General features: G+C 44.2%; 2 protein-coding genes across 4 annotated transcripts in view; one reads left to right on the top strand and one right to left on the bottom strand.

Annotated features, from left to right (window-relative positions):
* Positions 1-19,472, top strand: part of LOC146190032 (uncharacterized) — a 44,851-nt gene extending 25,379 nt beyond the window's left edge. For 2 of the 3 annotated variants that reach the window (XM_084604762.1, XM_084604764.1), the window contains exons 17-20: positions 2,331-2,441; positions 5,914-6,032; positions 9,091-9,235; positions 9,934-19,472. In XM_084604762.1, coding sequence (XP_084460888.1) covers positions 2,331-2,441; positions 5,914-6,032; positions 9,091-9,235; positions 9,934-10,152 — 594 coding nt within the window. In that variant the 3' untranslated portion in view covers positions 10,153-19,472. The remainder of the gene's footprint in view (positions 1-2,330; positions 2,442-5,913; positions 6,033-9,090; positions 9,236-9,933) is intronic. The other variant, XM_084604763.1, reaches the window with a different exon arrangement.
* A 194-nt stretch (positions 19,473-19,666) lies between these two features.
* Positions 19,667-25,977, bottom strand: LOC146190031 (uncharacterized). Its single transcript, XM_084604767.1, has one exon. It carries the CDS (start codon positions 25,709-25,711, stop codon positions 23,522-23,524), a length of 2,190 nt encoding a protein of 729 aa, XP_084460893.1. The 5' UTR covers positions 25,712-25,977; the 3' UTR covers positions 19,667-23,521.
* Positions 25,978-26,982: the final 1,005 nt, after the last annotated feature.

The raw sequence follows: 26,982 nt of genomic DNA, 5'->3' as shown, positions 1-26,982 counted from the left end.
GGCCTCAAAACTTCATGACACGTCTAGTGCACCAAAGAAGCTATGAAAAATATCGTTGCTGCAAAAATAAGAAAAGTTAACCTTATATAACTGGCAGTGACAGGTACAGAATTGAAATTGATTTAAAGCCTAATGATCATTGTGCAACGGCAAGGTGTTTGTGAGCATAAAGAGTAGTAGGACCAGGTTTATGACAAGGCTCAGAGCCGTGGGCCATACTTAACGTGAACGCCTGATCAGCATTCCACTTTTGCTTGAACTCCCAGCTTGAATATAAGCTTTGCAGGGTTAATTTTTTTTCATAGATGGCCACATAAAGCGCCATCATGTTGACCACTTTTCCATCCTACAAATTACCAAAATTGTACTGCATTTGGACTTTTTAAAAAAAGGCAGTGCATGCAACTGGCAGCTAGTTGCTGCACTAGCAGGCAACTATGCTGTGACAGTGTCATCAGCTGTGGCATTCTTCTGACTATTCTTCAGGCGTTCCTAGGTGTTTAAAAAAATCTGACTCCCTCTGGAAGTGAGAATTCTCTTCCTTAGATGAGTTCAAGCTCTGCAGATGTGATATGACGGCCTTTTTTTTTTTTTTTTCCTTTCTGACTTTCTCTTTATATGCCCCTTTCCTCCTCCCCCTTAGCGCTGGCTATCAAACCACAGGGAAGTTGGGGCACTTTGAACCACTAAAGTACGATGAGGCGAAAGCCTTTGCTTGAAACGCTGCTGCTTCCTGCTTTACTGTGTCTGCTTCTGTATGCTTTGTATGCTTTTACGCACCACTACATTGTCTTCATCATTCTTCCGCCGAACTGCCAACGACTGGAACGGCCATCCCTGGGAACTTGCTGCTATCACATGCCCATCTTTATTTCTTGAAAGAATCGTGCATGTACTTGCTCAGTGAAAATCTTGTATTTGTATAACTTGCTTACACATATATGTTACCTATTCTGTTATTCATTTCTGTGCTCCCCACCCCTTATGCAATACCCTCTAATGAGGGTCTTTAAGGTATTAGAGTGAAATGAAGTGAAGATGCTGCAGCATTCGAAGAAGCACTATATGAAAGGTGCAGCACGGACGGACGCCTGGCGTGGTCAGCTTTGTATATGCGTGAATCGCCTGGTGATGTCATCGGTCATGACCGGATGTGACATCGAGATGACATCAATTCCGGTTATTAGACATGACCGGATGCGACGTCATGATGGATGTCACATCCGGTTATGGTCGATGACATCACCAGGTGATGACGTCTAATCTCACAGTATCCCGCAGAATCTCACGAAGTGTGACACTTCTCACGAACGCAGACTCATGAGCATATAAACGCTTTCACTTTAAAACCTTTTACCGGTTAACCCCCCTGCCTTTCCTTCTTCACTCTCACCCTATCTTTCTCAGGAGGCAGTCGTTTCATGGTTTAGGTAAACGGTGACCTTTATCTCATAGACAGCAAATCTATCACATTCATCTCTTGCAGGACCTATTTATTTATTTATTTCCTAGTTACTGCCAGCCTTGAAGAAGGCCTTAGGCAGGAGTGGGACATACAGTATAAAAGAAAAAGATACACAGCAGAAAAAAATGTCACAAGATGCGAAGACCATCAGACATAATCAGCCTGTTTGTACCAACAGCCAAGAACAGTATACTATGCTGAACGATCTGAACATGCGCACACCATCCAACAGCAAATGCGACGACCAGCCATAAAATGAAAGCTAGCAGAAAACAAAGAAAATGATGAGGAAAAGCAGATATGTGAAACTCTTCTATTCGCAAATTGCCATAGATGATCAAACAGTAGCAGTTCGCACTAAGTGTCTAAGAATATTTCTTCGAGTTTCCAAGAAAGGACTAGGTTGTCGGGCATTCTGCAGTTTCGGTAGGAAGTGCGTTCCACATGCTAACGGTTCTGGGAAAAAAAAGAGTTCTTAAAGGTATAGGTTTTCCAGCTGTACTCTTTCAATGTTTTTGAATGGTTTCTGCTCTGGGTCCACCGAGTAACTGGTTCGATATAACGATTCTTGTCTATAGACTATTTTACGACCCTTGGAGAAACCGGTTTGACTGGGCTGTTAAGGGGGGAAGTCATCAACACTTTACTATGCTACGAGAACAGCCAGCTCCCCAGTATGGTAGCACCCTTCACCCCTTTGTAAAATCGTGTATATACCAAGCTTGCTGTAATAAATAAGATGCAATCATTTGAGTAGTTCGTGAAAGCGTCATAGCTGCAGAGAATGTAACTTAGCCTTTTTCACAAGTGCTGGAGCTCACATAATCATATAAACATCATATAATCTATTCTTCTTTTGGTGCAGGTTGACATGCTGAAGCAGATCACCGAAGATGTCCTCCGCGACCACCTGGATGAGGACTCGGCACTATTCCTTCTCAACCTGGCTGACCAGCTCAATGCCCGCAATCTTAGGGTGAGCTCTGCCACACTGTGAGCACGGAGTGAATGGGGCAAAAGTTCTCGTTCACTTTTGAAGCTAAAACTTCACTACGCCGTGCATCAGCCAAGGTCAACCTGGCAGGCCACTTGACCTGCAACAAGCCAGAGGTCACCGTGGGGCGCTATAGCTTAACCATGGTACCACCTATGGTGTACTGCCACTTGACCTTTGATAGCAGCTACATCATCACGTGTGCTCTCTTGTAGTTGACGACGACTTCGACTTTGTAATCTCAGCAGTTTAATCACTGCAAAACCATGTCTGCCCATGTCTAAACCTAAGCCTAACCAAAGCAAAACCAAGCAAACGGACACTTCGGCTTCGCCTAACTAGGTTTAGCAGGGCGAGACCTCAGCCATTTTTTATACATACGGCGTGCTGTATTCCTTGCTTTATGGCCTTCTTTGTCCCGTAGGACAAGTTACTTAGTTTGTTTGCAGGAGTTGCAATCATATACAAACAATTGTGTGTACCTTTGGAAACTTTTCACAGAAACGTAGACCAATTGTCAAAAGTGCTCCAAGAGCACGGCTGACAAATCTTAATCATCTTTTTTCTGATGGCTGCTGTACGAGTACGGCACTGTGGCTGAGCTGATTCTTGAAGGATCCTCGTTCACCCAATGAAAAGTTCGCTTTTCATTTTGCATACGGCTGAGTTTTGTTAACACTGTGCAAGAGTAGGTCTATGGCCGTTTACACTAGTAGCGTGCTGCTGCAAACCAGTGCACCCTTGTAAAATAGTATTAGAACTAAATTTAGTGGCTTAGTGCATTGATCAGCGAAAGCTAATTGGCATTAGTGGCTGCCAAGACATCTTGAGTGAAAGCCCTGCTTTGCCTTTTCTTCAGCTTTCTCTGCGGTCTTTGGTTCAATTGTGTTCTCAGCACACTTCATGGACTTCATGCTCGAATGCTATCATTTGTACAACGCGGTGCTTTCCCATTTTTGTACGGAACTCGTCCCAGAGACCTATTGCTCAGCACCAGTGATACACCATCTACAACATTTTTACCGTGTTATAGGGCATGGACGCTCTGTCGGGCCAGGTTTGAATCGCTTTGGCAGTTGTGTGGCATGTGAAGCATCATGCTTCACATTGCTGGATGCCATTGTGTCCAGCGATTCCCCTCTCCACCTCATTCAACTGCTGAGCTAGCCACTCTCTCACCCCTGCCTCTGCGATGCAGAGTGCGCTTCATGTTGCCATGGCAACCACGTGTTGCCGATGTGAGGTGATGACAGGCAGGCTAACGTTACTTTGTTGCCTGTGTACACCCTAACTGGTAACTCTAAAAGTGAGATTACAGCTTTTCACTGTAATATGTTTTTCTTGTATGTAGTATATTGCCACTAGTACTATGCAAGGCCTCAGTGATGGAGGGGTCAAAGTGTATGATAGTAACTTAACCACAAACTAAAGCGCAAAACATTGACACTCATTTATTCAAAATTGTATGCAATTAAACCTTTATGTAACGAACCTCCATGTAGCGAATTCCTCGACATTGTGAAGTTTTTAAATTCCCCAACGCCGCCCCCATTGAAGTGCATGTATTTGAAAACTCCATGTAGCGAACATGGTCGCGGTGGTTCACCTTGATATAACGAACTCGCGGCGCCAACTGTCCTTAGCTAGTGCCGAGTCACTGGAAATTTGGCACAACGCCGCAAGTTTCAGGACGATAAAACACGAACTGAAGTGGGAGGAACGCCTACTATAGCAACGAGCGACCGCAGTTGATACAGCGCGCTTCGTGTTTCAGTGCCGACGCCGCATCTCCTTGACAGATGCAGCAGTCTCCGCTGCTTCTGCTGTCGAAACATGGAACTACAAGAGTTCTTAGTTAAAAGTGGCCAAAAGTAATTTTAGAGGGCGCTTTAAACCACTAAAGTGCGATGAGGCAAAAGCCATTATAGCACAGTGGATCGTAGCCCTCCACTACGGCACTTCTATCTCCCTCTCTTCTTTCACTCCCACCTTCCTTTCAGGCGCGGTACACATGTCCGCAGAGAATTTTGACATATACTGCACCTTTTCTATCCTGAAAATATATTTCAAATGCCGCTGATGCCTGCTGTACTAACACCTCATAGACAATCCGGGTCTGCTTCTGTTTGCTGTGTGGTGCGGCGTTCGAGGAAGCGGCAAATGAAAGGCGCCGCACAGACGCCTGGATCGGACGCCCGGCGGGGTCAGCTTCGTATATGCATGAATCGCCTAATGACGTCATGACCTGTCGTGACTGTACATCGCGCGCCCCTTGTCAAACACAACCAGCATTTCATTGCACCTATCAAAGTTCACCGGCGTTCTATAATTCGGAAAGGCGCAGTATTTGTCACTCACGGAATCCCGCTATCAACCTCACAGTAGACAAGCAGAATTATGAAGAGCGTGGTAAAGCGCTCAGCTGGGGATCCAAGGGATGGAGGTTCAATTCCCAGTGGTTTATTAATTTATTTCTAACTCTCGCTCTCGAAGCGTCGACACATTCGCTAACGACAGTATGAGGCATTAAAGGCTTTCGCCTTAAATGACGCGGGGCAAGCAGCGCGCATCCATCGCTACCACGGGATTGCTCGCGGACTCCCCCTCGTCGGTAGTAGGAAGAGCAGAGTGCGCTGGCGACGCGAGCATGCACGCGGCGGCTGCACCAACGCGTGCTCTCCCCCAGACTAATTCCTTTTCCACCTCCTTTTCCAGCTTCCTCGTAGATGCGTCGCGCGAGCTGCAGAGGAGGTGGAAGCTGCCGCCACAGAAACGCGCGCAATTACACCACTTCTCTGACTTCGAATAATTCTGATTTACTGTAAACACTTTCAAGGTGGCTTCCCTCACATCAGTTCTTAATCTGGTTTTCGTCCTACATTTTCCTTCTGGGTCTTCACGCGAAAACTGCATGTAACGAAAAATTATGGACATTTTACAGTTTCGTTATAACCAGGTTTAACTGTAATGCTGAAGCCACTCGGTTCTTACCGATGACATGTTGGTCCTGGATCTCATGAACGTCAAGGACATTAAACGTGCAACTGTCAATTGAAGCTCCACATAATTCGAACAAGCTTTCCATCTCTTTTTGCAATTCTATTGTTGAGAATCATCCTCATTCTCCGTGCCTGTATTGTTGCTGGAGGAAATGCCTGTTTTGTAACCGTTGTTGAAAAATGTTTTCTGCTCAGCTTCTTGACCTTATTTTTCAGTTCTGAAATCCAAGCTTTGAATAGATTGCAAACCATGTTACGTTAACAAACGTAGCTTCTTTGAAGAGGTGTGATAGATTTAGCCTAATTTTCTGCCTGGTGCAAATGCTATTACTTACTGCTAGCACTGTTTAACTCGAATGCCTTTCCATCAGGCACTCGGATTGCACTGGTGTACAAGACATTACTGTGAGTTAGGCAAGCCTGTGATCTCTATGCGCATTGTTGTCCATTGTCAGAACTCTGCTCTCGAGTTTGTTGCAATCAACAAGGACGTGGTGAAAAGTGACGGCTACTCGGAGCTTCCGGACGACCTGCAGACTGAGATCATGGAGACGATAACCTGGTTTGAACTTAGGTAGGTACTTATTTTCTAATTTTTTAAGTCATTTATGGTGAAAGGGCAGGGAGCAATATTGGTGTCTTGCACCGATGCATGACTAAGGTGCATGGTTTTATTGATGTTTGAAAATATGCAGTTTAACAGTGCTTGTGGAATCTGAAGCACTGCAAGAGTGCTTTTATTGATAGAAAAATATGACTGAAGGAGATCATTTGCATGTCTAGTCCGTGAGCAAGATTTAGTCAAGGAAAGCTTAAGCCACATACAAACTGCAATATATACCGTATTTACTCGAATGTAACGTGACCACGAATAATATAATAACGAGAAGGGCCACTTTGCATATTGCCAAATGGGAAAAAACTAAAACCACGAATGTAATGCGAGATAAGTGCTTAAAAAGTACCTTAAATAGACATTGTGGCCCTTTCAGTCTCATCAAAAATACTTATTCGTCATGGTCGCCGAAGGCCGAATTCTCGGAAATCGAGTCTTCCTTTTCACTCTTGTCCTCCCAGGCGATGTCATTGGAAGCCTTTCCTGTCGAGCTCACATTTAAAAATCCCCTTCCGCTGCATCCGCTACCCACATATGGTAGGTTAACGTGTAGCCGTCGAGCAGCCGCAAAATTTTCGATTTCTTCTGTTATCAAAATAGCTGTTTTGAAGTGAGCATTGTACTGTGCACGGTGGCAGTGGGGCGACACTCCCATAGAAGCAATGGGGTGGAAAAATCGCTGGCGACATTAGCGGCTCCTGTTTTTTCAACGGTAAACACTCTGATCGCTAAATTGCATTCGTACCCACCCAAAAGTAGAACAAGGTATATAATGCATTAAATTGCTATATTTTGCCTTTACTAGTACTGAAAAAATTGTTAGCAATGTGTACAACCGGTAAACACCTCATATTTGACCGACAATTGAAACGCATTGACGTTCACTTCAAACCTGCGCAAGCCACTCTTGCCGCAACAAGCCAATCCAATCCGTTATGCCAGCGGGCGCGTTGGGAGTGCCTACCCCACTTGTGTCACTGCTGCTCTTTTTTTTAATATGTTTTGTCGGGTGCTGCTCTCACCCAGCGCTTCTGCATATTTTGTATTTTGTTCAGCACCCACATCTCATACGCATCGGTTCTCCTCTTGTAGCACCTCAGGCACGTTAGTAAAACTGTAGCACAAAGCGCCTTGGCGCGCAGCACGCCTGCAAAAGCTATCGCGCGCTAGCCAGGTAGCAACACAAAATATTCGCCATGAATTGCATTATTTATTCAAAGAAAACATCAGTCTCGACATTGCACATACAAAAATGACGTGTTTGCGCATGAGTATCATGACAGCAGTGGCTAAACTTATCTACATTCACAACGAAGAGACCTGACCTGACGAAACTACAGCACAACAGCATTTTCACTGTAATCGTGTTTAGAAATTCATTAAAGAAGCATACAAAAAACCTCACCTAACAAAAGCACAATAAGACATTCCTGAATGTTTCGTTGTAGTGGCTTCAGCTAGCAAATGACACCGGCCTAAGATAGCTAACAGTTTCGCTATCAGTTATAACGGTTTTGCTAACGTTTTAGATGAAGTGCGAAAAATATCGCTGGTAAGCAGGAACTGTCGAACTCGCACAATCCTTAGTAGCCGGTACTGTCGCACAGCTTCTTTACATAATACTAGCTCTTCAAGTTGCTTCTTTTCACTTCTCACTTTCAAAAAAAGTTCCTAACGGCACGCTGTACTTGCAGTAGCCGCCTGCGCCTGCCGACGCTGTGCGCCGGCGATTCAGATGGTTGGAAGGGGGGGTATGTCACGTGGGCAGATAATTTTTTCGCAACTAAATGCTAGCAACTGCGAGTGTCTTGTTTTGAAATTAACCTGCGAACATAACTGTATTGCGCCCTACGCTTTTGTAGATTTGGAAATTATATTTTTATTAGGCCCAGCGCAACTTGCGTTTTGCCTCTGCCATCAGTGTGCTGGCATGGTTCCGATGGTGGCAGCTTCTATAGTGTGGATGCAGAACTCTGCCACCCCCCTAATGGCGCGCTGCCATCGTGCAGAATGCGATAACAGCAGAAGTGATCGCACTAATTCACTTCGAAAGATGGGACAAGCACGTGATAAAGGTGACACTTGCAAAATGCAGCAACAACAGAAGTAACCGCACTAATCCACTGCGAAAGATGCGACAAATGCGTGATAAAGGTGTCAACGTGATTCTCAGCATCCAAGCAAAGAGCGCAACGTTTTGACTTTGGATGGATTGGGATTTGGCTGATCTGGCTTCCCTGGAACTCTTGTTGTCAACATAACGTCGTAAAACCGCGGAAATCGAAACCGAGGGGTGGCAGATTCAATATGGCTGCACCCCGGCACTGATTTAGGCCAACCGAATCACAGGATTCGATTATAACGCAAGGGTAGACTTTGAGAGCCAAAAATCAAGAAAAAAACTCTTGTTACATTCCAGTAAATATGGTATGCATATTTCTTACTACATGTTTCATAGAAAAGCAGATAAGAGCCAAGAAAGCTGCTGCTTTAAAGTTGATTACTTTGTTTTAAAACCTCATACATTTCACGATATTGTGTCGTTAGGTCCTGCTGTTTTTGACACAGAGCGCTAATTTAATGCTTTTGAATGTGACAGAATTTCTTTAGCATGGCAAAATTGTTTTTTGCAAAAGCTACTTGCGAGTCGCTCTTTTCTTCACTTTTCATCTTGTGGCTGCAGAGTCGTCCAGAATGCAGACGGGTGATGACATGTGTGGCTGCCTGTAGACAGGTTGATATTTGTTACCACTTTGGTGGTACCCTGGTTAGAGATTATTTTGTCCTTACGTGGGGACTTTTCTTTTGTTTCAATATCATATCGACAGCAAGCAAGCTTGCATTCAGTGCAACCAGGTGGCACCTTCTGATCTTTGGTGGCATCTTTGGTCTTGTGTACTGTTTATCTTGTAGTATGCTCCTAGTCGTGCTCCTCTATGCTCTGTGTTACAGACTAGCAGCATCTGCTAACGTTCCCATCATGATGGTGGTTTTGTAATGGCCGCCGCTTTTTCAGGAGCTCCCAGCGACCAGAAGACGTGATCCCGTTCGGCTGCCATTTCGAGCCTGCCAGCCCCAGCTCTGCTTCGTCCAGCCTCCTCGACATCGATGAGTTTGCCTCCGCGTTGAGTATCTCGGGGAAGGAGGCAGATACCACAGAGGTCAGTTGTTGAAATGAGAGTTTGCATCTTCGAAGCAGAGTAGATGCATTCCGAGTTAACAGGCTTTAGAAGGCTCTTAGAAGTGTAATACAGGCAGATCAGAGAAATGTTATTTGTTATTATGTATTTGTCGAGGTGTCGAACACTGAATCCTTACTCGGATTAAATCACACACACACAGTATTTACACATAATTATTACGACGGCCAATACAACGACTGGGCAGTTTGCACCCAGAAGGAAAAGAAAAAGAGAATATTAATATGGTTGTAACATGATTTCATGATTATAATGCGGAATGTAAATTTAACCATGCCCCAATAATGTAACGTAAAGCATCACTTAGACTTGATGCATTTGAAGCCATTGTCTCTGTGAAGCCTGCTGCTCTCGCCGTGCCGTGGTCCGTCGCTGTACAATGTCGCCTTCCGGCCTTTTCTCATGGCCATATTTTTTTATCTTGCCTAGTTTTACAACCCTGAGTTTGCCAGAAAGTCAGTTTCTCCTCGCAACTCATGAGCCTAGTGGTAGAGCTATATTGATGAGCAGCGGAAAAAAGAAAAGTCTCATTATATTCGGGCTTTAATTTGATATATAGTGCGAAGTGCATTCTCAATAATGTAAATTCTGAAAAATACTCTCATTACAGTCAGGTAAATATGGTGCTTGGTATTAATTCAAATACTTTAAACACCAAGAAACATGTTGCCTCTCAGGCCGACCAGGGAGCCGCGCACTCCAGCACGTGGAGCTCTTTGGAGGAGCTGCCCCTGACACAGGACTCTGCGCAGCTGGAGGTCTGCGTTGAGCAGCTCCGCGACGTGGTCGGAGAAGCAGTGCCACGTGAGGCGCTCGTGCAAGTCAGCCTGGCGGCCGACTACGACGTCAACCGAGCCCTCAACTTCTTTTTTGCCTGAAAAAGAAAAACGGCGTATCAATGAAAAAAGATGGAGTGCTTGCAGGCAGAAACGTGTGCTTTGTCAGGTGGACTTTCGAGTTGGAACCGTCGTGTTGTGTGTAGCCGGTCATGTTTCGGTCGTCGTGCTTTCCCTACTACACAGTCTGCGAGTCTAGTGTGCGTAGTAGTAGTGTTGAAGGAAAGTGGAGAGAGTGCCTGCATGCGCCTCTGCATTTTGTTTTCAGAGGGCTTGCTCTCTGGAAACCTGCCTATCGCGTGTTGCCTGTTGGGTGCAGCCTGTTAGGCTTTGGTGACTGTTGATGTTTCTTAACAGTTTCTGATAAGTGTATGGCTAGAAGGAGCCTACTTTGGATTGCACCACTTAGAATTAGGAAAGCCTGTTGGCACCCAATAAGGAAGTTATAAGGTCTGCACTTATGATAACGTGTCTGCTTACTTGGCCTTTGTGCTTTCGTGAGAGGCTGTTTTACTTTTTTTGCTTGAATCTTGAGTGACAAAAACATGCCTGTGCTACGTCAATGCAATTTAAGAACACCTGGTGGTCGCAGTTATCCAAAATCCTTCGATATGGTATCCGTCATAGCCTTGAGTCTCTGATGTTAAGCTCCTTAAACCAAACGAAACAAACATGCTCTGTGATCGACTTGGAAAAGCATCATTCTGTCCATCACCATCTGTTATTCACCGCCACATAATGGGCTGTGCACTGTGACTGTGATGGCTCTCAACAACAAACATTTTTTTTTCACATTCTCAGCAACAAAATTAAGGGATGGGTCCACTATGCGAGTAAATGCAATATTATCACTAGATTGATCACTTCAGGAAATATTGCAAGGGGGTGATGCCAGCAAGGCACAAACGTGTCCTCAGCAAAACTTGAGCTTCCTTGAACGTTTTGTTGTTCTTTAGAAACAATGTTCATCATTTTCCTGTTCTTTGCAGGAATAGGATGTCCGATAGTTCCGAGGTTCACTTCAACTTGAGCCAGTGACAACAACATATTTCGTTTTTTCGCCTTGTTTTCTAATTGACTGACTGGAGCAGCCTAAAGAGGCAAATAGATAGAAAAGAGAGCATTTGTTAAACAGCACTGCCTTAACTGAGAACAGAATGTGTGTGTGAGCTTCTTTCACTACGAGAACAAGTGCAGTGCCAATCGATTGCCGTGATTGTGAATGAGAAGTCAGGAATGCGGCCTCGAGAGGAAGTTATTGTTGTTCTTGAACACTTGCACATGTATGAATGGAAACAGCTGAAGTTGTTATTATTAACAATTAGGACCTGAGTGAAATATGTGCGGTGCAGCACTCAAAGGCACCTTGCCAGACAAGTTACAGCCAACAGGTAGTTGACAACAGTGAGCGGTTATCACTTTGTCTCAAGAGAGGGCGGTGCAGTGCTAGGTATTTTAAGGGATTTCTCTTCCTATCGCTTTCTATTAACCACCTTTTTATTAGTCGTCCTGCTATATCCCGTGACTCTGTTTTATTGTCTTGTTATTGTGTGCCGTCTTTTGTTTTTAACTTATTTACCGTTAACATTTTAACTAATGCTAGGGCTAACGAGTGGATTCCAGGATGAAGGAATACGTATCTGGGAAAGGCCTGTGTCCTCCTGTGGACATACTCTGGATGATGATGATGATCGTTGGTGGCACTCTGTTTTCAGCTGCTTGACATGTAAGCATCCTTACACAACATATGAGCTGCTAAGTGTGACAAGGCATTAAAAGGAAAGACAAGAGGCGAGACTGGGCCAGCACGGATGTTTTGTGGGTCCTTCAGTGTAGTCATGAGGCAAGTACTCTGTCACATCCCTCGTCAAAGAGTCCCGCATTGGTAGGGAACATGCATTTGTACCATATTCCGTGAGAGCTCCCTTTGCTAGCTGCGTGTATGTTTGTGTGTGTGGCTGTGCGAGGTAGCATGCGTCTTTCAGATTTTATACGTGTTAAAATGGGTACATTTTTGTGATGACATACTCCCATGACTATTTCGGCTGCTTTTCCTCCTTACTTTTGCTGTTATACGACATGAGTGCATCTAGGGACATCCTAGTTGTGGGAGTGGGAGACATGTTTTACAAGTGTCTGCTAAGGAACGTGATGTAGCATTGTAATACCTGTCTGAGTTATCATGGCTTAGAAGAGTTACAGTGAGGTTTACGATAGTACAACGGCTTATGATGTGTGCTTGAGAAGTTAAGTCTTCTGCATTTGTGGCTGCTACTGAAAGTGTGTGCTTGCTGTTGAGATTGTTACATTCCTTCACTTCTTTTTAAGGCTTATACACTTACTCGGTAATATGAGTATAGAAAGCTCCGAAACATGCATCAGCTTTAGTGGCTATTACAGCTTGTGATCTTAGTCTCTTTTAAACCAGCCTATTCGAGAGTCCACTTTGGCACGTGTAATGAACAGTGTGGCCCGGTGTGAAAGACATTCACTAAGCAACGAGGCACTTTTTGCGACATTATGTGATGTCTCTCTAGCGCGTGCACTTGTTACCATGTCAGATAGCTTGGTGTGTTCGATGACTTTGTCCCAATGCCACCATTCCACTTGGCCTCTGTAGGTCGTGTGAAAAACTCGGACAGTGCATTTTGTGACTGAGGGCACACCGAGAAGTGTGGGTGGCAAGAAATGTTGGCATTCTGTGTTGCGATCTTTAAGAGAGGTGTGATTAACTTGCTGAGGATTTTACACTGGATCTGTCTTTCCATGCTTCTTCTTCCTGTTGACCATATTAGAGGGAAGAAGACTCACCTCGATGTGTTAAGTGTTTTTCGCGTTTCGCTTTAAACAACGCAGTGCCGTGCTGGTGAAACATAATTTCTATGCTGGACAGTGCTGCTCTCTGTGCTTGCACTGTACACAACTTTACTATTTTTGCCAGGCTTGCTGCAACCTTGCTAGTCAGAGCTTTCAGGACCTTTTTGTATCCCTTCGTAGCCTGCTACAATATCACATATTTTAGTGTGTAAGTGGGTTTTTCACAAACAGTGGGTCTTCACTGGAGCTGATCAAAAACACAGTAGTGTGATCAACAACATGTTAAGAGGTATGTGTTTTGACAAGCTCCCATAAGTTGAGCTTTTGTTAGTTAGCAGTAGAGGCAGTGCTAAAATGTATTGCTTGTTCATGACTTTTGTTTGTTTGTTTTTTCCGGTTAGATTTCCAAGGGGTAACATCACTGGCACTTCTTGCCTTACAGAAGAATTAGATTCCGCTTAAAAAAAAAAAAAAAAAAAAAAGAAGCTATTCTTGGGCCTTATCATTCCTGCAGGTCATTTTCGTTCCTTCATTTCTATTGTGAAACTCCGTGTCAAAGTCTCAAAAGGTTGCTGCACAGCCATAAAGAGAAAAAAAAAGTGGTGGCATTCAGTAGCAAGAGCTTGAAACTGTGGCATGTAGCTATGTGGAACTAAAGTGGCCCTGTGCATTTCTTGCAGTCCTTTTGCACTTGCAAAAGACTTAGCCATGTTTACGTGATTGGGACATCAAACTTGAGAGAAAAACTAATTTATTTATCACTTGCGCAAGAAGAACGCATATGTCAAATTGCCGGTTCCTGAGTTCAGTGGTTTTGGCTTAGTGCACCAGTACCCCTCCTATTCTTTCCGTGTATTTGGGTCATTTTTGTATAGCTATCAATGCAAGAGTGCTAAATTGGGCTGCTCGGTGAAAAATGTGACGTTGCACCATCTTGAGGAAATCCTTTCTGGTTAAGAGCTGGAATTGAACCACTTTGTATGTGAACACTGACATCTTTGCTGCTGGCAGGTGAAGCTCCACTGTGGGTGTAGAAGTATTGTTTATGATTGCTTCAGCGTTTCTTTTTATTTTGTGCTGGGTTTGCCAAAGAAAATGCAAAATATTTACTTGTATAACTAGTTCACCGCTTCTATTAGATGTATTGAAGATGTTTTCTTTAGTGAGTGTGTTCCTAATGGGGTCATTTTATGCTTTTGGTAACAAAGGCTATCCAGAGGTGCAAGAAAGATGCTTGAATCTCACTCAGTACTATTACTCTCCTTCTGAAAACGATGTAAATGTTTTTTAATAGTACGCATGAGTAGTTTTACATAGCAGGAGATTTATGTTTACTTACATAGCAGGCTGATTGTCAAGCTAAGCTATCCATCATAACGATTCTGATGGTGCAGAAATCATGGATGACTCGTGTAACTGTGGTCTATGTGTTTCGATGTTTTTTGTACCGACTTGAGCATTCGCATACTCCGAAGATGTCACCATATAAATATAATTCGATTCCATCTAAGTGTGCTGGTAGGCGAGGCTCTTGTGCATGTGCAACGGTGTTCACTGGCTGACCGAGACTGTTGATAGCGGCATTTTTTACATTCCATGCCTATGCAGACATTGCTGCGTGCTTACCTTGTCAGTTCAAATGTGTAAATGTTTAGCAGTCATGTTCATATGTTACTTGGTGAAACATTGCAGCCTGCCTACCTTCTACTGTTGGCCACAGGTTGTCATTGCGCGTGTATGGTATATTTCTGGTGGTTTACGCATGATGTGGTTTCTTATCCTTGGGGACACTTTTTCTTGGCAATGGGCACAAAGTTAGAGAGGCAGGGCGTCTTTGAACGTCTCACTCCGCCATGTAGTTCGACCGCGCGGCTTTCGGTATGCATAGACTTTGTAGATCATTTCCATCGTTTGCTTCAACAGCCAGCGTCTCTTGAACTATACTTGAATCTTGTCTGGTGAAAACGCTTCTAACCCTTGTGGAGTGGACGAACCGGAATGACCCGAACAGGCGGCTGTCGCCATCTTGTCTGCAAAGTCGGGACGTCTCAAAAACCCGCGACAGACATCAGACGAGAAAACCTGGTGGAACCAAGAAAAGTGTTTTAGGCATAACAGCTTCATTTCGGAAAATCTGTTTTGTGATAAAAATATGCCATAAATAACTAGCGGTATGATTTCAATATGTTTTTGCAGAAACTGCTCATGTAACTAGGGACTATATTCAGCTGCGTAGGAAGATGATGCGTTTCGGCTCCGTAGCTTTGGCTCCATTTCCAAGCAAAAGTGTCCCCGAGTATAGTATACAGTTTCTGAAGGTATTTTCAGTGGAACTTGTATTACTTGTTTTGTTTGTTGTTCGCTGATTTTTTCAATGCGAGGCCTTTTCTTGCCTTAAGTTTGACTGAAGAGCTCAGGCCAGCTGTTAACACAGCACAAAAAGAACTGCTTATTGTTGGGTTCTCCCCTTATTTAGTTGTTATTTTTATCATTATTCCACGGTGATTGTGCTGCGATTTTATGCTTTGAAAAGCAAGTTTATGCATTCCAGTTTGTGTTAGTGTAAGTTAGGTTTTCGTTTGTTCAGGAGAATCGCGAGTTGCTGGTTCTAACCACTTAGCGTAATATGTTTTAGTCTAGTTAGTGTGCTCTTATAGAAGTCCAAATGCTAGACAATCTAGTGATACTGCACAGAAGTGGTTCTTGTTGGCAAGACACGAAAATATTCTACTGACAAAAGTGGAACATGGCTTGTTGCAAGTCTTGCAAGTGTTGTTCCGCAGCATTACACAAAAAGGCAGATTGGCTAAAGATGTGCTCAAGACCTACATTCCATCTTTTATGTGGAGTAAATGGAGCAAACTTGTGAGCTCTTGTCTTGAGCGCACGTCAGGAAGTGTACTGAAAAACAACAGTCTATATAAAAAAAAAGATATAAAATGATCCACAGCTTTTCTTTCTCTTGTTCTATACAAAAACGGCACTTGTTGTTAGGCGTGTCCTGTGACAAGCCTGAAGCCTAGTTATCTTAAAAGACCTTCAGAAACCTCGTGTACAAGATCGGCAATACAATGCGAATTCAAAATATGTTGGCTGCTTAGTAGTAATTTGGGTACTGAGTGAAGACAGTTGACAATTGACCTATGAACTGTAGCGTCAAACAACACACAAGAGGTCCTAGCATTTACTTCTTTATTTTTATTTTTTATTTAATAACCTTCGGGATGAAATACCAAAAGACTTTTAGGCGACGAACTGGCATTATACTGACATTCCTGAGCAAGCTTGGAAAGTGTTAGCGACCATCGCTGTTTTTATGCTTGCTAATGGTACTCACCCTGTTTTCCGTTCAGCTGCTGCTTCTCGTATTGAGTGCTGTGCTTGCAGTATTCAAGAAGTCTGTGATTTATATTGTTTTATTTGGTCTCTATGAGTTTATATTTTACGTGCCTTATGTTAGTACATTTTACATTAATTTTTGTGCACTTGTATTCTGTGCTGTTTGTGTGTGATCAACATGGTCTTTCTTTTACGTTGTTTCCACCATATAGTGGCCACCTGATTTAATCCAGATGAGTTTTGATAATCCAGTAGAAGAGGCGAAAATTGTCCAAGTGGGTATGTAACTATTTAAACTGCAGAGTGGCTAATTATGTTTTCTGAAAACACTTTGTGGCATGCTTTGAATGTAGTGAATGATCTTTGCCCATCTTTGTTATTGTTTCATTGGGTAAGCGGGCAGTTTCAGGTTTTGGCTCTCTTGTTTTTTTTTCACTGCATTCTGACGTCTTTTTTAGGTTAGCACATATTAACATGAAATCGTTAAGCATCTTATGTCGCAGAAAAGCCAGTGTCAGCGGCGTTGTCTGGGAGCGAAAAATCGTGATTGGTTGATAGTCATGAGATCACAGCCACGTGATCTCGCACAGGAACTTCAAAACCCCACAATGGTTGCAGTAAACATGACATCACGCATAAGATCGAAGTGATTGAAACATGACATGCAATGTGAATTAAAGGTCACCATATGTATGGAATGATTTGACTTTAAAAAGTAATTGATTTAGCTTAAAGACAGGTATGAAGTTACGGGCATGACTTGAACCCACGACCATTTGTTACGAGCTAGACACACTACTTACTAAGCCACACGAGAAACACTTGTAGAGGGTGGGAAAAAGTTTATTTTAGGATGTGCCGTGTGGTCTTTCACATAAAGTGGTGTCTTGAGACTGCATGCTAATGAGTGTGCATGTAATAAGGACCTTAAGCCATTATCGTATCATACACTTTGAAGATGAAGCTTGTCTCCCTGAATTTTTAAAAGCCCGCGTTTGCAAGGTTTCAGCAGATAGCACTTATTGTCTTTTGTCGTGCTTGTGTCCATAAGTCTCATAATCCAAGATGTCTGCTAATCTAACTAAATTTCACTTAATGTTGACTATTCTTTTTACTTTGGAAGGATATCAAGGTTGCATCTTATTTCGTGCTGTTATATATGCATAATCTGGTTGCTGTTGTTGCTGTAGTTTATTGATGCACTGTTAACAGTGACTTCCTGTGCGTTGCAATGCTGTTCCACAGATTGTCACATAAGATTTATATGGGTGGCTATAAAAGTTTTCAAGCTGTAAAGTGCTACGAGTAGTATGCACCACCAACCATTGGCAGTGCATGTGTGTTCTGGTTTTTAAATGAGCAGGTCTCATTACAGGCGCTTTGATACTGACATCGTCAAAGCTAGTCTTTCCATTACTCCTCCATTTTGCAAAAATAATGAAACATTAGAAATTGTATGCTCGCATTTCCTGTTGCACTATAGAGAAGCACTATGTGCCTGCATGGGCATTATTTATAAAAATTGTGCAGCTTTAAACATAAAATGCTTTGCTAATTTGTTAATGAAACCTACTTTTACACTCATCAAAAAGTTTGTGTTGTCTTATGACAAAATTTTTTTCTTGCCGTGATAATTTAGGAGTTTACTTTTTACAGTTCAGTAAAGAGCTGTAAATTTTGTGGAATAAATCTGAAAGGGTCAGGAACAAACTCTGGTGCGTTTGGCATCGAATAACCCTACAGAAATGCATTCCAAGGCATTGTGTATCCACACCTTGCAGCATCCATTTTTTTCCACGCTGCAAGCTCGTATAGATTACACTGAAGAACACCCATGTCTTTAAGAGGCTTGCACTGCATACATATTATGAGTAATTATTTCCTTATTCAAGATCTACTCTGTTGGACTAACAGTGCAGTACAGTTGATTTTTGGCGAACATGTGCAAGTACTAACACCAGACTAGTGCGGATTTGCGCAGACCTCTTGGACATTTGATTTCCACCGGTCTCCATTGGCAGTGAACCTCTCGGTGTGCCTCGTGTGTATATATCTGCACGTGTTATAAGTAAGGGCCCAGTGTTTCTTCCATCAGATTTAGTGATGTAATTTTCCTCGTGTGCAATACTTTTAACTATGCGCTTACTGGAGCGCACTTAGGCAGCAGCAAAGCGCTGTCACTGTGTTGCTTACTGCCGCTTTTACTATGCTTCCACTAACTAGTCAGATGTTTCCTTTTTCCTCAGTTCTGCACCAGTTATATTGCATGAAGCTGTAAAAACGTCACATCTTCCATATCTTAGGGTAATTTAGAGCTTGGCAGGTCCATTTTTGTATCTAGGGTCCCACAGATTTTAAGTAAGCAGTTGATCCCACGACTGCCTTGCTGATCACGAAACCTCACAGTTTTGTATAGGGACAGGAGCATCTGCTACAAGAGCTGCTAGCATTGAATGGACTTCAGCAAGCGGCTGTTTTACATTGAAATATTCCCTGTAGATGGAGAGAGAACGCTGTGTCAGGGATGCCTTCAACACAGTGCAAGTTTATTAAAGCTAACCACAGAGGGGAATATAATTAAGCTGCGCAGCATAGGTGAAGTTAAAAGAGAAAAGGCAATATTTCAGCACAAGGCAGATGCTTTCTTATTTCGTGTGTTCTGCGGAAAGAGAGGTTATGTGTATATTGAACAGCAGTGGTTTCTCCCGATCCATCAAAGTTGCAAAGCGACATAGTCGCTACAGATGGCTTGTATCGCTCTGCTGTAATGTTATGAAGGTGTTTTACGACTAGTGGAAGAGCACAAGAACACCTGGGCTGCATGATGTGCAGCAAGTGCTGAGTTTGAGAACTTCTTGCGTTTAAAGGCTTTAGAAACTAAAATGAAAATATCAAATTTCGAACTGCAGGTGTCTGCTGTAAAGATACTTATATGGCTGACTGCTCGATGTAGTCAAGGCATAGTTCCTGCCACCATTTTCAGCTACATGCCAACTTTGGGTGTGATTTTATCATGTGCATGCTGTTTGTTGCTGAAACCAGAGTTTTTACTGGCGTTGGTACAGAAATATATTAAGCGAAATTCTTTATGGACCTTGTATCTTTCTGGAAGCTGAGCGTGGTTTATACTGCACCCCCTCTGAGCGAGGCAGTCCTCTAATCCCTTCCTTGAAAGAAATGGTGAATAAATGTGCTGTGTAACTGTTTACCCGTGTTTTTCGTTCTTTGTACAAGGCATCTAAACATAGCAGCCCTGTTGATGGGCGAGGTTCCAAATACATTTTGCCCTCGTCCTAACTCCTCTTTTACCAGTGTTTGCACCTGAAATTGTAGATCTTATTATAGTAAACAGACCGAAAACTCTAATTCAATATAGCAGGAATTCATAACATAAAATATGGTTGCACATGCACAACGCTGTGCCAGCAGTTCGAGCAATCTTTACAAAGTAACCAAGAAGAAACCTTTTCCAGAGCCGTGTTGATAGTGCAACATGCATTAAATTGTTGCCACTGCGGCTATATCTGAATAAAGGTTGAATGCAAAAGACACCTGTGCGCTATGTGGTGTCGGTATGCGTAAAAGAACACTGGATTGTTGAAAGCACTTTCGCTGCCTTTAAGCTATCTGCACCAAAGGCGATCATCACACGTTTTATTACGCCAAAAATGATACACCCATTAGCGTTTTTTGAGAAACACCTTTCACCCAGAAACCACAATTGCCAGCACTGACGAGAGCTGCAAAACAACCTTCATAACGCAATCGGAAATGTTGACTATGTTCACCACAACGGGAAGCAAATCGGCTTGCTCACCAAGTCAAGAAATATGTGGGGGGCTGGAAAAGGCTACAGTGCATTGTTAGTGTACTAGTTTTACTCGAGGTCGGGGAGACATGTTAAAATGTCTTCAAAAGATGTCAGTCACAGCACTGCAACTCAGTTTTGAAAAACAATGGTGCTGTCTGCAGACAATAGCGGGTCCTCGCTCTTGCATAACAGACATGTTCAATTACCCCTGCAGTGTCAGAAGTAGCCTTGTCCAACATTTCCACGAAAATTTCTAGCTGTGTACATGTTAACGAGTGCTGCTAACCACACCTCAAAGACATTCTTTAATGTGCTTTGGTTCTGGGTTGTATTTCTGCAAAATACAGCAAAAACAAAAAGCAGACGAGAAAACGTACACTGTCCTGAAAGGCTCGCATGACTTGACAAAAGCACAAGACCAACGATTAGCACTGAATCGAGAATAGAAAAATGAAAAGCCACAGAGCTTCAATTTTTGTCGGGCCAACACTGTCACTAGTGTCAAAAATTAAAAAGCATGAAAGAGTATTGCAGTTAAAGAAAATTTCCACAAGCCACAAAAAAGAAATCTTGGCCACAAGATGCATAAGCATGCACTGTATCCTGCCTGTTATTGCATGAACCATTTTGTTTGTAGCAATTTTAGCAGCTCCACAGGAAATTTGCAAAAGCAGAATAAGTCTCAATAGCCAAACCGAAAAGGTGGCAACAATAAAAAACAATTTAAAGAAAAACCGCGGTTTTCTACAGAGCTTTTTTCAAAACCACCATGTCACGCACACAAAAAAGGCAAAAACACAACGAAGGTTGATTTGGTTGGTTTGTGGGGTTTAACGTCCCAAAGCGACTCAGGCTATGAGAGACGCCGTAGTGGAGGGCTCCAGAAATTTTGACCACCTGGGGTTCTTTAATGTGCACTGGCATCGCACAGCACACGGGCGCCTTGCTTTTCGCCTCCATCGAAAAGCGGCCGCCGAGGCCAGGATTTGATCCCGCATCCTTGGGAACAGTAGTTGAGCGCTGTAACCACTGCATCATCCCGGCGGGGTACAACAAAAGGTGTTTCAGTAGCGAAAGCATTATTTTACATGCAAATAAAAACAAAACCAATGCTGTTGCACCACGTGGTACCTTTTCATGATTTCGGTATTCTCCTTGGTGTCACAATCACGTGGGTTACTTAAGCTTTTCAAACCACACACTCTTAAAATTGACTTTGTTTTGTCCAAAAGACTGAATTTATCTGTTCACTGCATTACCTGCTTCGTCACGATGCATTGTTTCTCTCTAATAGTAATTTAAACAGCGCGAACAAGAAGACACAAGACAAGATAAAAGGAAACCACAGTATGAGCGCTGACTCACAACTACAAGGCCCAGATAGAACAAATATGATGAAAACGAAACAATCATGTGAAACACCCCTGGGTTCACCTGCTGCACAAAAAGTCACTCAAAAAAAGCATCTCTCTGCTTGAAAGAGCAAGAGAGGTCTTGCTGACACACTTATTGTCCGTTGAAAATCTCTCATCTTTTCTTTGTGGCAATACAAAATCCTAGCCTGGTCAAACATAGGAGTACACTACTTCTTGTTTCACATGAATGGCAATGCGAGACCAGAACTGTTTTGTCCTTGCAACTTTCCAAGTTGTTCCGGTGTTCCAGTAGTCTCTTATTAATAGAGAGTCCTGTTTGTCCTATATAACAGGCTCCACAAGAGAGTGGAAGCCTGAACAATAAGTGTGTCAGCAAGACTTCTCTTGCTCTTTCAAGCAAACAGATGTCTTTTTTGGGTGACTTTTTGTGCAGCAGGTGAACCCAGGGGTGTTTCACGTGATTGTTTCGCTTTCGTCATATTTGTTTTTATCTGGGCCTTGTAGTAAAGGCTTAGGCATAGTTGTGAGTCAGGGCGTGTACTGTGACTTCCTTTTATCTTGTCCTGTGTCTTCTTGTTCGCGGTGTAAATTAATAATGGATGTTTACCAACTCGCCCAACAAAGTATCTTGATTCTTTCTCTCGACTTCTGATACATCATTAACCAAGGTTGATTCTCTAACCAACAATTCTTTCAATATTACTATATCAACTCACTGCCCATAGTGTACTGTGCTGTCCTCAATACAAAGCGATGTTTTTAACATTACATGGTATTTGAAGGGCTACAAGTACTAGTGTTACACCCCAAATAGAGCCTACAATGGCCTGTGATGGTTGACAAGTGTAAAAGCGATGCCGTGGCTGCAGAAGAACTTTCAGAACATACTGCCATGCATGTGCAAACAAACGTTCACATAAACGGAGGACAACACTGCAGCCAGAGACAAAACAAGAAGCTGCCATGCAAACTTTCACAGCTTGGGCACGGTCAATGCCCTCGAAACAAGTTAACATAGTGTATATTACAGCTGCGACCGAGTCTGCACATTACGGTGGTGGGTGGCACGGCAGCTCCCTTTTACATTTGATGGTCAACATGAAACATTCCGCAGCCAACCTCATGATCAAGTTCCACTACCTGTCTATGATGCAGTGGTTGCTTTCTGCTGTGAAGTTCTGAACTTTAATCACACTACAGCTCAGTAATTTTCTGCACAAAGGGTAGAGGCCAACGAAGCTAAAAAAACGTTCTTGCCTCCAAGCATCGTGCAGCTGATTTCAACCTCAGAGGGCCGCTGTACAGCTATGCAGCATGCACAATTCGGCTTCAATCTTGGGGGAAAATAAAACTAGATTTGTGATGAACACACCCAAAGGCTACTACTATTATATCAGTCTTTGGGAGCTAAAATATTTGCAGCATATGCAAGAATGTTAAATCATTCAGATATCCAACAAAATGATGTGCACAGAAAGCTAATTAATTTCCCGCTGTGCTTTAAATCAAAGTAGGTGTGCGAGTGATATCAGGTGCAATAAGGCACCCATTCATGATGGAAAAAACAGCACATTAATAGGTAAATGCCGATTAAAGACTGCCATTCCTGGCTAAGAACATACTTGTGTATTGGTACAATATGACCATACACTAAATGGTAAAGACGTGCAAACAAAATGCTGAAATAAAAAGTGCTTGTGTTGTGTCATCTCTCCTTCTGTCATCAGTCTTTTTGCACTTGTCAATGATGAATGCATACAAACTACCCCACCTTATGACATCAATATAGAAAATAAAATGCATAAACCAAGTAAAAGGCAGTTTGTTCCATCATGAATTCAAATCAAATGGTCCAACTACTGATTCTAACAAACCTCGCAGTAAAATAGTTAAGCTAACATCAAAGAAAATAATATGAACAAAGACCACGTGCAAAGGACCTGATGTGAATGCGGTACAGAAAAAATATACATGCTGTCACTCAAAAGTGCACTGCAAAGCAGCCTGTTGGAGCACTCATAGTTTCAGACACACTGCATGCTGACGGCTGCAAGGTCATGAAGCTGGGCTAATCTCCATCCAAAATGTCGCCAAGCTTTAGATACTGACGTATGCACAACCAACAGTCTCGGCCAAGGTCGATAAACTGCTTTTGACCATCATCGCGAGGGTGGCAAATCACCCGATCCTTAACGACGCCCGCCAGACGCATGAAGTCATCCATCTCTGTGAAACTCTTCAAGCTGCTCTTGATTTTCGACACTGCCTCTTCTTCGCTGACACATGTCAGTTCCTGGACCTTCGTCACCAGGCCCGGGTTGAAGTGAACCAGTTCTACAGCCTCTGCACCATACTTGCTCCTCATGCCCGTGACAAAGTGCGCAGCACGCATCACCAGGGAGAAATTGCGCCGCACCACATCAGCAACCTTGAACCAGTCACCCCCAAGTTCCCTACGCTTGCTGAGCCGCATGCCAAGGAGAGTGTAGTTGCTTGAAAAGCGTGGTGCCAGCTTCTGGATGAGTGCCACAGCTGACCTGTGGTCATCGGGGTAGATAGCCAGGTCACAAAGTGTTCGGCTGGACTGGAGAGTGTCTGCGAGGATCTGGGTCTCAGTATCATCAAAGCACAGGCCTCCAATAAACAGCCTGCGCAGGCTCATGTTGACAGACAAAGCTTCCACCAGCACACGCTCAGGCCGATCTGCAGTGGCCCAATTTCCAGTGTCTAGAAAGAATGTCAGCTCAAGCTCTCTCAACACCGTTGTCCCCTTGATGTACTCTGCTATCAGCGAGCTCACCCTGCTGTTGAAAAGCTCTTGGCTCACTCTCAAGCAGAGCGACGTCACGTGATTGCAGGTCGGTAGCAGGCACAGAGTCGTGTGCAATGGGTCCAGTTCATCCAGGATTGTCGAGTCCACGCTGATACAAGACAGCTCCTTACATTTCGTGAGCGTCACCACCGGGTCCTGGACCACATGGTGCACACCCAGAAAGAAACGGTCGCTCATGCCGGTTTCTCGGAGGGCCTCGCATATTTCCGCGACGTCCTTGCGACGGAGCCTTTCCACTGTGACTTTCTTCAGCGAAGCGTTTGACGCGAGTGCCTTGAAGAAAGCCCTACATTCGTCGGGGTTGAAGCAGGAAAGGTCCAGGGTGAGGTCGTCGAGAGACTTGTTCTCGGAGAGGGCTAGGACCCACGGTCGGATTCTTCCCGACACCCTTCCGAAGTTCTCCGTATCGTGCAGCTCGGTATCCACGTCGTACTGCGGCGCGCGCTCGTACCACACGCAACCGATCATGTGGAAACCCTTGAGGGTCCGGCTCTGGGACAACAGCCTGGTGATGAGCTGGATATTCTCGTTGTCCAGCGAGAACCTCACGAGGCTCAGTACGGAGAGCGTGTCGTTATGGAACAGCGCCCTGATGATGAGCCTCAGCTCAACAACGTTCTTTAGGTAGCGCGAAGTAACGCTAAGCGTGCGCAGCGTTTTGTTTTCCCGAAGGTAGTCAGCGAACATGAAGCCGCACTTGGACGACACTGGGCTCAGGATGCAGGTGTTGAGGGACAGGGTTGTGATGGTCGAGTTGCGGTTGAGGCCCTGCAGGATAACGACAGCGTCCTCGCGCTCGATGTGAAGGTGGCTCATGGTGAGCTTCGTCAGCGTCGAGGTATTCGCCAAGAAGTCGGACAGCGCATCCAGAAAAGTGCGGTCGAAGTGCACCTGCCGACATTCGAGCTCTTCCAGGCTGTCCAGGTAAGGGATGGCGTTCGCGAAACTCTGCGAGGCTTGTGTGTTCATAGTGAGCAGACAAAGCTTGAGCCTTCTCAGGCTAGGACTTCTGCGCAACGCGTCGCATATCAGCTGGTGGTGGCCCTTAAATATGTAGCCTGTCAGGTCGACCGACACGACGCAGCGGTGAAGCGTCAGCAGGCGATGCAGCAACGTGGCGGCCTGGTGTTTTTGCTCAGGCATGTCGAGCGGAACGAAGGCGCAGTGCACCTCCACTAGCGATAGCTTCCCAGGTGCGAGCTCGCGCAGCTCCAAGCCAACCTGCCAGAAGAACTCATTCCACACGGGCAAGTCTTTGAAGACGTCGCATAGGCGCTCGTCGCTACCGGTGCATCGCGACCGATAGTTTATACTGGCCCCGGAAAAGTAGCTTTTCGCGAGACGCAAGTTTGCAGAGAGCGTTCTCGGAGGCCTCCGACCGGTGACCCACACGGCGTCTCCAGATGCACGCTTTCGTTTGGGCATGGCGACGGAGCACGAAAGCTTTTTTCCGTTATGCGGAAAACGGAGAACAAAGCGCGGAGGAGCGAGCTGTAAACAAACCTTTCACAGTCCTAAGCAATCATTCTCGGCGTCCGTGAGCGGTGCCGCAACTTTTAAGAGCGGCGACGAACATACTCAACGTTGAGAATCACGGCCCAGCCTCCTCAACACAATTACTCGTCATGGTGCCTCAACAAGCGAAGCTACAAAAACCGGCCATGATGAATGCTATGAAATGGATCGGATTGGATTCGTTGCCCCAGGCTTTGACCTTCTCTTTCCTCTCCATTCTGCTACAGTGGCCGGATAATTCTGCCATTTCTTCTCTTCTTCTCCAGTACAGAGTAGCAGGCCAGATTTTGATTATTCCGGCCAACTTCTCTGCTTTTCATTTCAATAAACCCATCTACATTTCATCGATTGTAAATGTAATATCCTTCCTAACGAGAACAGATGTTACCTAGCACCTGCGAGGACTTTTCCATTACTGCCCTACCCGTGAAGCTAGAAGCAAGTCCACTCAGTCTTGTAAGACCCGTGGCTAGATAGAAGAACTGGCTTATAGTAAGTGCGAACTTGTCCGCCCCCTCCCCTCCCCCCCCCCTCTTATTTTTTCGTTAGTGTTTTCTTTATTACTTCTTTAATAGTAGCTCTGCCAATCGATGGCGCCTGCCCATTACAAAGGGCAGGCGCCATCTACAAAGTACTCCATCTATCCGTCCGTCCGAAAATTGCATATTGAAAATAGTAATTTTTTGAAGCGGGTTTCCAAAATTGTATGATCAGAAAAGCTTTCTGTAAGGTCACATTACAGTAGTAATAAATAAATAATTGGTTCAAGGAAGGGAAAGGCGCAGTATATGTCACACTTGTTCTGTGGACACCTGAACTGCCTGAACCGCGCCGTAAGGGTTGGTTGGTTTGTGGGGTTTAACGTCCCAAAGCGACTCAGGCTATGAGAGACGCCGTAGTGGAGGACTCAAGGGAGGAAGGTGGGAGTGAAAGTGGAAAGAGAGAAATTGGAGCCATAGTGGAGGTCTCCAAAGTAATTTCAACCACCTGGGCATCTTTAACGTGCGCTGACATCGCACAGCACGCAGGCGCCTCTTCGTTCCCCTCCATCGAAACGCAGCCGTTACCGTTACAGTAGTACTACTATATAAGTACCACCGCCGTGATTTGTATTAACTCTATGGCCGTGATCATAGAGTTAATACAAAGACTCTAGAGGGAAAGCTGCCCGTTCAGCCAAT

Source organism: Amblyomma maculatum, chromosome 5 (genome assembly GCF_055883805.1).
Source record: "Amblyomma maculatum isolate TAMU_Amacu chromosome 5, ASM5588380v1, whole genome shotgun sequence".
Classification (NCBI taxonomy): domain Eukaryota; kingdom Metazoa; phylum Arthropoda; class Arachnida; order Ixodida; family Ixodidae; genus Amblyomma; species Amblyomma maculatum.
Note: the sequence above shows the minus strand (reverse complement) of the source record. Positions and strands in the feature narration are given on the sequence as shown.

Bases quoted from the DNA above. Each gene is read 5' to 3' on its own strand.
- LOC146190031 (XM_084604767.1), bottom strand. From the start codon at position 25,711: ATGCCCAAACGAAAGCGTGCATCTGGAGACGCCGTGTGGGTCACCGGT.